This window comes from Podarcis pityusensis (assembly GCF_964106645.2).
Source record: "Podarcis pityusensis genome assembly, chromosome: 9".
In the NCBI taxonomy this organism is placed as follows: domain Eukaryota; kingdom Metazoa; phylum Chordata; class Lepidosauria; order Squamata; family Lacertidae; genus Podarcis; species Podarcis pityusensis.
This window is the reverse complement of record NC_138034.1, coordinates 41618918-41633548: the sequence shown is the minus strand read 5'-3', so window position 1 is coordinate 41633548 and position 14631 is coordinate 41618918. Positions and strand designations below refer to the sequence as shown.

Below are 14631 nucleotides of genomic sequence, written 5' to 3'. Positions count from 1 at the left end.
TCTCACTTCCATACATCACTACTGGGAAAACCATGGCTTTAACTATATGGACCTTTGTTGGCAAGGTGATGTCTCTGCTTTTTAAGATGCTGTCTAGCTTTGCAATCACCTTTCTCCCAACGAGCAGGCGTCTTTTAATTTCGTGACTGCTGTCACCATCTGCAGTGATCATGGAGCCCAAGAAAGTAAAATCTCTCACTGCCTCCATTTCTTCCCCTTCTATTTGCCAGGAGGTGATGGGCCCAGTGGCCATGATCTTCGTTTTTTTGATTTTGAGCTTCAGACCATATTTTGCACTCTCCTCTTTCACCCTCATTAAAAGGTTCTTTAATTCCTCTTCACTTTCTGCCATCAAGGTTGTGTCATCTGCATATCTGAGATTGTTGATATTTCTTCCGGTGATCTTAATTCCGGCTTGGGATTCATCCAGCGCAGCCTTTCGCATGATGAATTCTGCATATAAGTTAAATAAGCAGGGAGACAATATACAGCCTTGCCGTACTCCTTTCCCAATTTTGAACCAATCAGTTGTTCCATATCCAGTTCTAACTGTAGCTTCTTGTCCCACATAGAGATTTCTCAGGAGACAGATGAGGTGATCAGGCACTCCCATTTCTTTAAGAACTTGCCATAGTTTGCTGTGGTCGACACAGTCAAAGGCTTTTGCATAGTCAATGAAGCAGATGTAGATGTCTTTCTGGAACTCTCTAGCTTTCTCCACAATCCAGCGCATGTTTGCAATTTGGTCTCTGGTTCCTCTGCCCCTTCGAAATCCAGCTTGCACTTCTGGGAGTTCTCAGTCCACATATTGCTTAAGCCTGCCTTGTAGAATTTTAAGCATAACCTTGCTAGCATGTGAAATGAGTGCAATTGTGCGGTAGTTAGAGCATTCTTTGACACTGCCCTTCTTGGGGATTGGGATGTAGACTGATCTTCTCCAATCCTCTGGCCACTGCTGAGTTTTCCAAATTTGCTGGCATATTGAGTGTGGCACCTTAACAGCATCATCCTTTAATATTTTAAATAGTTCAGCTGGAATATCATCACTTCCACTGGCCTTGTTATTAGCAGTGCTTTCTAAGGCCCATTTGACTTCACTCTCCAGGATGTCTGGCTCAAGGTCAACAACCACACTACCTGGGGTATACGAGACATCCATTTCTTTTTGGTATAGTTCCTCTGTGTATTCTTGCCACCTCTTCTTGATGTCTTCTGCTTCTGTTAGGTCCTTTCCACTTTTGTCTTTTATTATGGTAATCTTTGTACGAAATGTTCCTTTCATATCTCCAATTTTCTTGAACAGATCTCTGGGTTTTCCCATTCTATTGTTTTCCTCTATTTCTTTGCATTGCTTGTTTAAGAAGGCCTTCTTGTCTCTCCTTGCTATTTTTTGGAAATCTGCATTCAATTTCCTGTATCTTTCACTATCTCCCTCACATTTTGCTTGCCTTCTCTCCCCCGCTATTTGTAAGGCCTCGTTGGACAGCCACTTTGCTTTCTTGCATTTCCTTTTCGTTGGGATGGTTTTAGTTGCTGCCTCCTGTATAATGTTACGAGCCTCCACCCATAGTTCTTCAGGCACTCTGTCCACCAAATCTAAATCCTTAAACCTGTTCCTCACTTCCACTGTGTATTCATAAGGGATTTGACTTAGATTGTATCTTACCGGCCCAGTGGTTTTTCCTACTTTCTTCAGTTTAAGCTTGAATTTTGCTATAAGAAGCTGATGATCTGAGCCACAGTCAGCTCCAGGTCTTGTTTTTGCTGACTGTATAGAGCTTCTCCATCTTTGGCTGCAGAGAATATAATCAATCTGATTTCGATGCTGCCCATCTGGTGATGTCCATGTGTAGAGTCGTCTCTTGTGTTGTTGGAAAAGAGTGTTTGTGATGACCAGCTTGTTCTCTTGGCATAACTCTATTAGCCTTTGCCCTGCTTCGTTTTGAACTCCAAGGCCAAACTTGCCAGTTGTTCCTTTTATCTCTTGACTCCCTACTTTAGCATTCCAATCCCCTATAATGAGAAGAACATCCTTCTTTGGTGTCATTTCTATAAGGTGTTGTAAGTCTTCATAGAATTGCTCGATTTCAGTTTCTTCAGCACCAGTGGTTGGTGCATAAACTTGGATTACTGTGATGTTAAAAGGTCTGCCTTGGATTCGTATTGAGATCATTCTATCATTTTTGAGATTGCATCCCAGTACAGCTTTTGCCACTCTTTTGTTGACTATGAAGGCCACTCCATTTCTTTTACGGGATTCTTGCCCACAGTAGTAGATATGATGGTCATCCAAACTGAATTCGCCCATTCCCGTCCATTTTAGTTCACTGATGCCCAGGATGTCAATATTTATTCTTGCCATCTCATTTTTGACCACATCCAACTTACCCAGGTTCATGGTTCTTACTTTCCAGGTTCCTATGCAATATTTTTCTTTACAGCATTGGACTTTCCTTTCGCTTCCAGGCATATCCGCAACTGAGCGTCCTTTCGGCTTTGGCCCAGCTGCTTCATCAGCTCTGAATCTACTTGTACTTGTCCTCCGCTCTTCCCCAGTAGCATGTTGGACGCCTTCCGACCTGAGGGGCTCATCTTCCAGCGTCATAACTTTCATATGACTGTTGTCTTTGTCCATGGAGTTTTCTTGGCAGGGATACTGGAGTGGCTTGCTGGTTCCTGCTCCAGGTGGCTCACGTTTGGTCAAAACTCTCCACTATGACTTGTCCATCTTGGGTGGCCCTGCACGGCATAGCTCATAGCTTCTCTGAGTTATTCAAGCCCCTTTGCCACGGCAAGGCAGTGATCCATGAAGGGGAGTGCTTAGGTATTGTAATATATATATATATATATATATATATATATATATATATATACACACACACATATAAAATCTTATTGTTAGTAACAGTTTTATGGCCTCTTATTATATCTTTCTTCATTTTGCTCTGACAGCAATAGGGTCAGGATCAGGGTATCTATCTGAAGAACACCCTTCCAAATGGGTCTGCCTACCTACTGAGGTCTTCGGTACAGACCCTTCTGTGTATCCTTAAGTTGGGCCCAACTAGGCCATCTGTGTCCCTGCACTAAACCTCTAGAACATCCTCTCAAAAGCAGCTTCTCTTGCCCCATCTTTAATAGCATTCTAGCATGTTGTTAAAACCTTCCTCTTTATTTTAACTTGTTGGAAGCTGCTGTAGGGAAAGAGCTTATAAAGCTGCTGCTTTTATTGTCTTATCCTTTTAGTCTGCTATTAGCGAGCATTGGTGTGTGTTTTTTTTTACTGTTATACTTCTTTAACAGTTTTAATTTTATTGTTGTTAGCCATTGTGAGCTCTGCTGAGGATGATGGAAGTGTTGGGATGCAGTGGAGGGAGATGTGTCTGCATGAGAAAGAGTAAACAGACAGAGTAATCTCCAAGTTTCCTAGACTTCCCTTTCTGACCTAAAATATGCTGTCCTTCCCTCAGGTGCTGGACTGATATTCTTAGGGTTGCTGATCACATTTTCTACTTCCATGTTCTTCATCCTCACCTCGGGAGAGGAAGCATCTTGCTGAGAAGCAAGAACAAGCATGGCTCAATGAATCTCCCCCTTATTTATATAGAACTAGGAATCTCTTATTTTTCCTAAACTCATAATATCTGTGTAATTATATCCACAGTAAAGTGTCTCCTTCAAAAGGGATCCAGTATTTAATTCAACTTCTGCTGAGTGCTTGAACTCCAAATGTCAACAGAGAAGAGAAAATGTTTAAAATAAAATAAAATAAAAAGTGCAAAAGTTTCTCCCTCTGCGCTCTCTCTCTCTCTCTCTCTCTCTCTCTGTGTGTGTGTGTGTGTGTGTGTATTAAAGCTAAATGGGTCTGAGTTTGAGCTGTGTCAGGATAGGATACTGTTTGGGGATCACATGAATCCTAAATAACAGGTTTTATACAAAGTTTGCCTGCATTTGGAAGTTACATTCTCAGAAGGCCCCCTTCTTAAAGGTTAATCTGAAATCAGGAGCAGGTGGCTAAATGTTGCATAAAACAGTGAAAATCCTTTTTGTATAAGTGCTAAACCCTTCATTCAATGCAGATGCATGCTGTTCTCATTAACTTCTACTGGGAATCATTTGCATATTTTTGAAGGCAGACTATAGCTCTCAATATCTTCTTAAAGCACCCCTTCCATGATCACTTTACTAGATTTAGATCTTAAGCTTTGCATACTGCTTGGTTTGCATATCCCAGTAGGAGCGGGTGAATCTGTATGCTTGCAGGATTTCTTGCCATATTGTGAAATAATGGATTAGGAGAAATAACACATGCAGTGGACTGAGGGTTTCATTGGAAATAAAACTTGGCTATTAAAAATACTTAGAAATGGTATTTTTGATTGAGCTGGTTTTTAGGCATAGCAGCATGACAACTTGTAATGTTTCTTTATTTTTTTTATTAATTATGTGTGGTTATAAACCATACAGTTAGCTCCTATTAGTTGTGTTTCCTTGCAGTGTTAATATAACAATCAGCTAAGGTTAAAGAAAAGAAGCATAGTTAAAGCTATGATGTTACTCTCTTAATGACTTAATTAATTTCATTATGTTTAAGCATATGTCTGTGGCAAGATTAATGGATTGATGACTATCAGAAAGCCCTATTTACAATCAATAACTTCCAACATTGAAAATAAGGATTGATGCTCTGGGTCTTTGGAACAATGTAATTAAACTGCCCATAGGCTTTTGTTATGTTAATCTGTTCAGAACTCATTCACACTGGCTTTCTACCACAGAAGTTACAGTCTGAATTTGATGTTTGCATAGGATCACTGATATCAAATGCATTCAGATTAAAATTATGATACTTACGATGAAGAAACATTATTAGTATGAGCTAAGTAAAACTGTAGTTCATAGCTTCATAACTCATTACAGATAAAGCATGAAAGATAAGGCTGCAATCAAAGTCCATTTTAAGCCTATCTATCTATTTATTTTAAAAATGTACAGCCCATTTTTACATGTGGCTATTAAGTGTCTTACAATGAAAAAAATAAAACATAAACACCAGAAAAATTCATGTTGCAAAGATCTCCTCGAATAGAATTGTTTTGACCTGATGTCTGAAACTCTGTAGAGAGAATTCCTGCCTGGTTTCTATTGGGAGTGGGTTCTATAAGTTTAGGCCCACAATACTGAGAATATAACTCCTTGTTGATATGAGTTCTGTTTCTGGACCACGGAAGAGGGTAACACCACAAAGCCTTTCCCTGTGCGGATTCTAGCTGCCATTATGCTAGAGGGGAGAACTGTGTGGACATTGTCCTGACCTGGACATTGTCAGTAGCTTTTCTCCTGGATCTGATCTGGGGGCTTCAGGGAAGGGAGGGACTGCTCTTTATTAGATGCCAACAGCAAGAGCCGCCACTGACATCAGTCGTAACCTTAAGAACCTGCGCTTGAGCTTGATTTTTTCCCTTTCACATGTGTTATGTCTTTTTAGAAGTGATTTTTGTAAGCTACTCTGAGGCTGCATTCACATGCGAGGCTTATCCTGTTCGTTTTACTGATTATAAGGTTAGCACTTCCATAACGTTCCTTTCCCACTGAAGAACTGATACATCACCATTTCGCTCTTCATTTCACTTACACCAGTAGGTATTGCAGTGTGAAGTGAACATTAGAAAACAGGAGAGAAGCACTACCCTTATAACCATCCCCTCCACTCCACAGTTGTTGAGGGAGAGAGGGCAATCTGGGCTTCACAACCAGAGGATCATGGGGTGGGAAGGGAGGCAAAGTGTGGCTGGATCAGGTTGCTTGTTCATTCTGGGGTGGGCTGCTTTTTCCATGGACATTTCAAGTTTGACAGTAACAGTGAGCTGGAGAGAAAGGTATATAGTACGCCCAAGATTTTCCGAGCTAAGAAAACTGCAAAAAATTATACTGTATCTGGAACACGGAAATGAGGGACAAACACATGCAATATTCTATTACACCCCATTGGTTTTCCAGAATGGCTTTCACGTCATGTGAAAGGTCAAACATAATGCACAAAGTTAACAGGGAAACATCAGGAAAATGAATAAACTGCAGTCTGAATGACACCGGAGAGCTTTTTTGGCTAAAAGGCAGGGCATAAACGTTATAAACAAGCACAGTAATAAATAAGCAGCACAAGGCATTTACAATCTAGCTCAATTAAAATTAAAACACTAACCTTTACAACATTAGATTTGTATTTAGCTTTTTGTTGCCTCACATTTGGCGAACTGTCTCTGTGTATTCTTAGACCTCTTTTATTATACAACTCCTGGCTACAGGCCTCAGCTCCATGCCAATAAACAACAGAAGTCTTAACTTCCCAGTAGCTGTGAGGATCCCCTGAGGCTCAAACTTCCTTTCTTCATGCAGCTGCCCTGCATGATGAGCTATCAGAACCGCAGCTTGGAACATCTTTCTGGCAATGAAATATTCTCACACTCTGGACTTCCCTCACTCACCCACTTTGCTGCCCATTGGACCCAAAGGCCTTCTGCTGCAACTGGGACCTTGCATGAACAACAGGGTCTTAGTGGCATTTCTGTGCAGTGGATGTCAGTGACCACTGGAACAGGTATGGCATGAGGCAGGGAGGTCAACAGTAGGTGGAGCTGATGGTGCATAATCCTGGGAACTGCAACTTGTTAAGGGTGCTGGGAAACGTAGCTCTGTGGGAGGTAAGCTACAGTTGCGTGGATTGTTTGGGGGAAGTCACAGGTGCTTTAAATGTATGGTGTGAAGGCAATGGATGATGGGAGGAGCCAATGGCAGGCAGAAGTAACTCCTTCCAGCTTTGTCCCCATTCTCTTCCCTGCTGAGTTTTATGAGGGAAATGCTGGGATGAAACTGATAGCTAGTGTCACCTCTGGGGCTGGTTGGAAATAAGAAGGCAGGTAAGCAGGTGGGAGCTGGCTGAGGTTGGTGGGGCAGTGCCCCACTTGCCCTAAGAGGCCAGCCTCCACCATTCCTCTGCTCTGGCTTCTGACTTTGACCAATGGCTCAACTCCTGACTCCCAGCCTCTGGGCTCACCTGTGGCAGCTGCCTGCAGCTCAGCCCCACACTGGCAGACTGAACAGGTTGAAACTGTGTTGATTCCTAGCAGTGAACTCATGGATTTCAGTCAACTTCTATTACCAGTGTTATAAAGACAGTTTTATAGCTTGCTTTTACTTTTTCATGCTGTTTCCCTTACCTTCTCATATCCTCCTTTATGTGCAGGCTGATGAGTTCCTTGGGAATATGAAAAGAAAGAGTGCTCTCAGACATCTGTTCTCGTACACACATCCACTTGTTGTCAGAAGTGGGGAATCTATATAATTTACAGATCGGGTTTTTTAACACTGCAAAAGGAAAAAAATGATGGGGTTGCTTAATCGCAGCTATATTTTTGGTTCAAAAGCTATCACAGTGGTTTATTAGCGAAATAATTTATCTCTTTCTCGCTGTATTTTAAAAATTAAACCCCACAAATAAATCTATTCTGCCTTTAATTTATTGTTATTATTTAATTTATTTCAATAAATTAAAGGGAGAGTCCCTTAAGTTATGCTACCCAAACAGAAGACAATTAAATTCTACTTAGAACACTAGATGCTGGATTTATTACTTCAGCTGCACTAAGATTAAAAACTCAGGACTACTGGCACAGATTCCTAGGATAAAAGAACTTGGCTGAGAAATAAACAGTGAAATCTCAACGAGCAGCTGATGACATTATGATCATGTGTTATGAATGATAATATTCTCCTGGCTCCACATCCATTGTTGTTTTTCATTTTGCTTTAAATAAAATATACTTCATCTTTTGAGGCACTTTTGTGGTGGCTCAGCTGATTTCTTTTTACTAGCCGTGCAGATTCAAAATGGTCTCATTACATAGAATCTCATTATACTTTCCAAAATTGTTTGATAAAACTTGCTATGCTGTAGATAAACAACAATGGAAATGGTATGTTTCATCCACAGACCCTTGCCAACAGGGCTAATTCATATATTCAAAAGTTGGGAAATTAATTCAAGGCATTAGATTTGGAATCCTTTTTTCCTTTGGACATGGGCTTGCAAGTGCCATAGCAACTAAGGGAGATAACTTTCCATCCATTAGCAAGTTCTCATTAGCAAGCCTGTTTGGACAACATGGAAAGCCAAACCATGGCTTACCAGGGATACATGGATGTGCTGCAGAGGAGCCCACACCTGCTTTGGTCTTCCCCAACCCTTTTAGCTTAGTGTGGCAGGGCAGCTAAGCCAAGGTTTGGTGCAGCGTATCATCCTGGTTAAACCCTTTCCCCCTTAACCAGGAACTTAACCAGAAAGGGCTGACGCCAAGGGGAAGAAGAGTTTAACATAAAAAAGAATTTTGATCATAGTTAGAGTTTGACAGACTTTTTTTTTAAAAAAATGATATTTATTAAAGTTTCAAAAGAAGGATACATAAATAAGAAAGAGAAAAATAGAAAAAAGAAAAATACAAAATACAAAAAAAAAAAACAATTAAAAACAATTCCATCTTTTCATCACTTCTCTTACATTTACTTGTTTCCCGGACCTCCTCTTACCTCCCTTTTTTGTATTCCAGTTCAATTTATTAGTCCAACAATTCCTTTCCCTCCTTTTTAATCCTGATCTTTAATCTTAATATATTATAGCATTAGGTTTTTACGTATTGAAAATCCAATTTTTCCATATTCTTTTATACCATTACAGCTAGAAACCACTTAACTTCAATCCAACATCATTCTAACATTCATTAATTGGAGTTTGACAGACTTAGTGTAACTACACAAACCGGTATAAAGCACGAACCAAGCTTTTTAGTCCACAAAAGCGAGCCAGGGTGCTTCTGAGCTACAACTGATTTGCAGCATATTATGGTTCTGAAATGTCTCTGAACCTAGGGTAGTCAGGTTAGCGGCACATTTCAGCCACATTTCAAACTTATTTCTACTGTGATTTTTATGCAATTACTGAGAGAAATTTATTTACTCCTTGTATCTGACTCAAGTCCCCTGATTATTATGAGGATTGTCTGCTAGGTGTATATTGGTCAAAATCTATAAAGGAGAGCTTGTTTACTGGCAACACACTGGGTGGCCTTGGGCCAGTGATTGCCTCTTTAGCCGAACCAACCTCACAGGGTAGTTATAGGGATTAAATGAGGAGTGGCAGAACCATGTATGCCACCTTGACTTCCTTAAGAGAAAAAGGTGGGATATAAATGCAATAAACAAAGAAAGAAAGAAAGAAGTTAAACTACAGGCTGAATTGGCTCAGTTCCAAACTGCAGCAGGACTGTAGGTCAATTATTCAAAATCTCAGCTGCTATGCTTGAATATCCCTTGGAGGGACCAACAGTGTTTAGCAAATATAGGCTTGTTATCTCTGCAAGACACATATTTTAAATATCTGGGCATATTAGCTACTAAAGACTTAACTCAACCAAAAAGGAATTACGGCCCTCTCATCAAATGTCTGAAGTATGAAATCAAAGCTCGGTAGGTTCTCGTCTTCGCTAAGGCATATTGCAACCCTTAAAATGATGCTTTTACTGAAATTGCTCTATTTATTTCAGGTGTTGCCAACAAATCTCCCTCTTTCTTAATTACAGGGGTTGAGGGCTTTTGCCACAGGGACAAAAGAGCCAGATTAAGGCCTTCAGTTCTGTACATTAAAGCACAATGTGGTGGTTATGAGATTCCTATTCTCAGACTTTATCGTGACGTGAGCCAGTTACATCAGTTATTGTCTCTCCTCAAGAACCACACAGACCACACAAGAACCACGTGGATACCTATGGAGTAACAACTTAAGCAAGTGGTGCCCTTTTGCTCTCTATCTACTTAAGGCTTGAATAACCTCTTCCTAGGTGTTGCTCTGAAGGTGTGGAGGGGATAGCAAAAGTGGCTAACTCCCTTGCTGTCTCCTCTCCACCCCGGGAACAATAAAAATGATGGATTTATTTGAAAATTATGAACCTTTGCTGCACAACCAACTTCTATTCTTGCTAACCAGATACTAGAACACAGTTTTAAACCTTTACATGTGGGTAGTTAGGGACTTGCATGTCCTTCAGGCTCTCTCAGATCTTTGGCTGCTTTTGAAATGTTGGGCTCATCCACACTTCCGTTTGGTCCATGACTTCTAAACACAGGCCTGAGAGATTTTTTCTTTTGTCCCACTGTTTCCCCCAGGAAAACCCATTGTTTACTGCTGAATCAGAGAAAATGTCAATTTAAGGGATGTATATGTGTGGATTGACACGTGTTCTGATTCAGCGGTAAGCAGCAAATTTTCCTGGGAAAAGTATTGGGACACAGGAAAGAACTCTTGAACCGGTGCCCAGAAGTCATGGACCAAGTGGAATAAATCATGGGACAAAGGGAAGTGTTGGATGAGCCCCATGTTTGCAGCAGTCTGTTTGCAGGAAGGGCATCACCTTAGCCCAGACATAGGCAAACTCGGCCTTCCAGATGTTTTGGGACTACAACTCCCATCATCCCTGACCACTGGTCCTGTTAGATAGGGATGATGGGAGTTGTAGTCCCTAAACATCTGGAGCGCTGAGTTTGCCTATGCCTGCCTTAGCCTATTGTGGGATCCTAGTTCAGGACCTTTCTGTGGGTTCTCAGAACACAACCCATTACATCTGCTCTCTGAAACAAATAGCCTCACTAACCTATTGTAATATTACTCACTCCTGTGGGACATGTTTCCTAACTGCTACTGACCCACATTTTGATCTATGAAATATATACAACACAAAAAGTTACTAATGATTCATATATACAACTAAAAAATGAAGTTCAAAGAAAACTTCTGACTACAGAAATATATATATATTGTGTTGCATCAGTTCAGGCAGCACAGGTTTCTGGAAAGCAGCAACAAAAAGACAAGATCATCAGAGGCAGGCCACTTCCTCTAACATGCCCATTACCTTTCTAGAATATTGTTCCTTTCCTCTTCTTCTTTTTTTTAAAAAAGATCATATTTTCATAACACACACATGTAGAGAAAATATATTATTTTAATTTTAAGATTCCAGCTTTATATATGAATAGCAGTAAAAACCAAAATGTCTCAAGATAAAAATAAAATAGTTATGAGCATCTATGAGATTAACCATTGATACCTCATTCCCACTCTGTCACTACTTCATAACTCACTTGGAGCTTGAGCTCCATGTATTAAGAACGCTCAAGAATAATGCCAAGGGCCTTTTAGCTTTAGAGATTTTTTTAAAAACAACAACACGTGAGGCATGTGTCCCCAGCCCCCTGTCTACTTCCAGAATTGTAAACAATACAATAAACTGTTCAAGACACTGGAATGCAGAGTATAAACACAATAACTCTTAGTACGTATGGCCAGCTACTGCTGTAATTCCTGTCTTTCGATACATATACAAAAGTAAATACATTACAGGCAAAGCAGAACAGATGGGAAATGCATACACTGTATCACCTGGATACAATGATAAATTACAGCACAGGTCAAAGCTAACTGCTAGGAAAGAATCTAATTACGGCTGCAATAATGGTCTGCATGAGGGACAATAAACCAAAGCTGAAACCAGGCAAGTCAGAGGTATTTTGGGTGGGTGGTTCATCAAAGGAGTAAATCCTGTGCTAAACGGGGTTGTATTGCTCATGAAGCAACAGGTCTGCAGCTTGGGCGTATTCCTTGATTCATCTTCCATCCACTGGAAGTGCAAGATGCTTCTGCGACATTAAGTACGTGTACTTTTACCAGCTTAGACTGGTATGTCAGTTGTAAACCTTACCTAGAAAGACAGAGCCTGCCCTCAGTTACCTATGCATTGGAAATGTCCAAGTTAGACTCCTGCATGTGCTAGTTAGGCTGTTCAGAAATTGCCGTTAGTGCAGAATGCAGTTTTTAGATTACTAAAAGGGACTGAGGATTATTATTGCATTACGCCTCTGTTACGTCAGTGACACTGGCTCTCAGTCTGTTTCTTGATTCAGTTCAAAGTGCTGGTTCTGGTCTTTGCACTACATGGCTTAGGACCAAGACACTTAAAGGACTGCCTGTCTCAGATGTACCTAGCCATCTTCAGTGAAGGGCCTGCTGCAGGTATCTCTACTACTTGCGGTGAAGCAGGTACCCACCGGAGAGGACCTTTCAGTGGTGGTACCCCAATCATGCCCAAATAGGTTGTACCCAAAGAGGTTCATCTAGAAAGCTTGTATTGGCAAAAACCTTTTCATTTTCCTAAGCTTTTTTAGATGCATTTTTAATCTGGCCGGCTGTTTTATGATGCTTTTGTGGCTTTGTGGCCTTTTAGTTTATTATGTTTTATTTATATTTACAGTTTAATTGTATGACCTATAATGAATGAATGAATAAAAACTTCTAACTCTCTTAGAATTAACATATCCTCAATATGGATCGAGTTCTTGTATGGTGCTAATTTATGGAAATATTATTCAGTATGAAGTTGAATATTACCCAGGAGCCAGGTCGCTGAAAAACACTGACTCATAAATGGGTTCTTGTTAGAAACCGTATGAGCACAGGGGCCAACTCCTTCTCATAATTATATACATGTAGCATAGTGTTGAACATTAATTATTTCCATCATTATAGACTTAGCACACCTACCTGCATTTAATAAAGGTAAATTGTCGTTACTACTGGTGTTTTCTGGAGATGTACACTCATAAACCAAGGCACACTACAAAAGAAAAGTTAAAACATTTAGAATGTTATGAGAGGACTCATCATATAAAGTCTAAAAGAGTCATAAAACACACTGAAATTGGCACAACACACAGCAAGTGTACTCCAGCCCTCTTCAGGTGTGAGGGCAGCAAGTGATCATGTGTGCATACAAAGTGAGTAGCAGATCAGGACCATGTATGCCGGTTCCACTTCAACATTTCCTTTGCACACCAGCCCTACCCAGCCCACAAACTTTGCACAAAGATCTGAAGGGGGATTGTAAGTACATTCAACTAGAAGCACTTATAAGTCTCCTAGTGATTGGAAAACCTGGTAAGGCAGTTCAGCAACTGAACTCATAAACTTTCTCAGATAAATTATGTCAGGCTCCATTACTGTGCTACAAAATGTTCCATTCAAAGCATTCAAAGCCCTCCAACTCACTATGGAGCTATAAGAAGGGTACTTTGAAATAGGCACTCAGAGACACATTCATTTTGTCTTGTTTCACCAGTCCCTCATTGTTACAGTGTCGTGGCTCCATTTGTTCCCAATCCATATATATATTTTTTAATCTCCATCCCCTCAGCCTCCTGGGCTAATTCATAGCTCACATTCATTTTCCTCCTTGTTGATGCAAGCATGTTTTGAAAAAGTCATTGGCAGGATAAGTGACCTCACTTACGTTGTTGAAGTATATCCTGGGAATCAACATGTTGGGGCTTGATATCATGATTTCCCCTATTACATTGTCTGAAAGATAATCTTCTTAAACCAATTTAAAAACATTACGTTTTTACCTACATAAAGCTGCTGTGTCAAGTCAGGAGCACGAAGGAGATGGCAGCCAATTGTCTGAGAGAAAGACAACTGTCCATAACTTTCTTGCTATTGTATCAATCACAGAGGTGCATCTTAAATCAAGTAGAATGTTCCCTAAAACAGGAAGAACTGGAATTACCCACTTCCTAGGACTGGGGGTGAAATGTTCAGATCCCTTTCCCAGCCTCATACATATACTGTGAAAGTCGGGAAGGCATTCAGTGATTGGGGGCTGGGGAGAATTCACCAGCATTCCTGCTAGCCAATTTTAAGCGCCAGAACTAGAAATTGATTACTCTGTCAATTTTGGAGTCTCATTTTCCCCAAATCTTCCCATTTCCACTTAAATTTACTATTAAAAGAAGTTCACACAAAAATGTGGGTGTACTTTCATGTGTATTTCTTACAATATATGTACACAGTGTTCGAAACTCCCATTGTTCTAGGTGCATCTTGCGACAGGGAATTTCATTAGCGCGAGCAGTTTCTGAGCTCTGGGTGCAGTAATGCACCTAAGATTTCAGATTAAAACTGCAGAGTTGAAGGAAAGGAGGACCTTTTTCTGTCTCCCCGCTTCCAATGACTCTCTGAAGACTGGAGAAGAGACCCTCTTAAGAATATTAGTGGGGTGGGCAGGCAAAGGACTAGACCATGTGAAAAATGAACACAATATTTTAGCGGCAATTCATTCATTTTCAGCTTTGTATTCTTGTTATAAAAAAACCGTGCCTAGACATTCTGTGGTTGTGCCCACAACCCAGGTTTAAGGTGCCATTTAGCTCCTGGCTTTAATGTCTTAGTTTCTAACACTGTATGTACATATATATGCAACGTTGTCAATTTATGCAACATTTTTACAAGCAATTTCCCACTAATAGAATGCATTTTTGTACATGATCTTCGCCGATTATTTTTATATGCATTCTTTGGTTGGCTGTTACAAAATTCAGTGACATGTCAATTTCAAAGGAGAGCTGTGTTTTAGTTTGGGTATTGGTTTAGGAAGTGCAAATTTGCTCAGTGAATTTCTCTCCCATCCTTACCTACAATCCCCATTGGAACAAAATTAAATATAGAAAACACTTTTGCTGCTAATTCTG

The 14631-nt window shown here is 40.3% G+C and overlaps 1 protein-coding gene across 4 annotated transcripts in view; it reads right to left on the bottom strand.

Annotated features, from left to right (window-relative positions):
* Positions 1-14631, bottom strand: part of INPP4B (inositol polyphosphate-4-phosphatase type II B) — a gene marked incomplete at its 5' end in the record, with an annotated part of 263750 nt that overhangs the window by 72200 nt on the left and 176919 nt on the right. For all 4 annotated transcript variants that reach the window (XM_081021869.1, XM_081021870.1, XM_081021868.1 and 1 more), the window contains 2 exons: positions 7221-7368; positions 12650-12722. In XM_081021869.1, coding sequence (XP_080877995.1) covers positions 7221-7368; positions 12650-12722 — 221 coding nt within the window. The remainder of the gene's footprint in view (positions 1-7220; positions 7369-12649; positions 12723-14631) is intronic.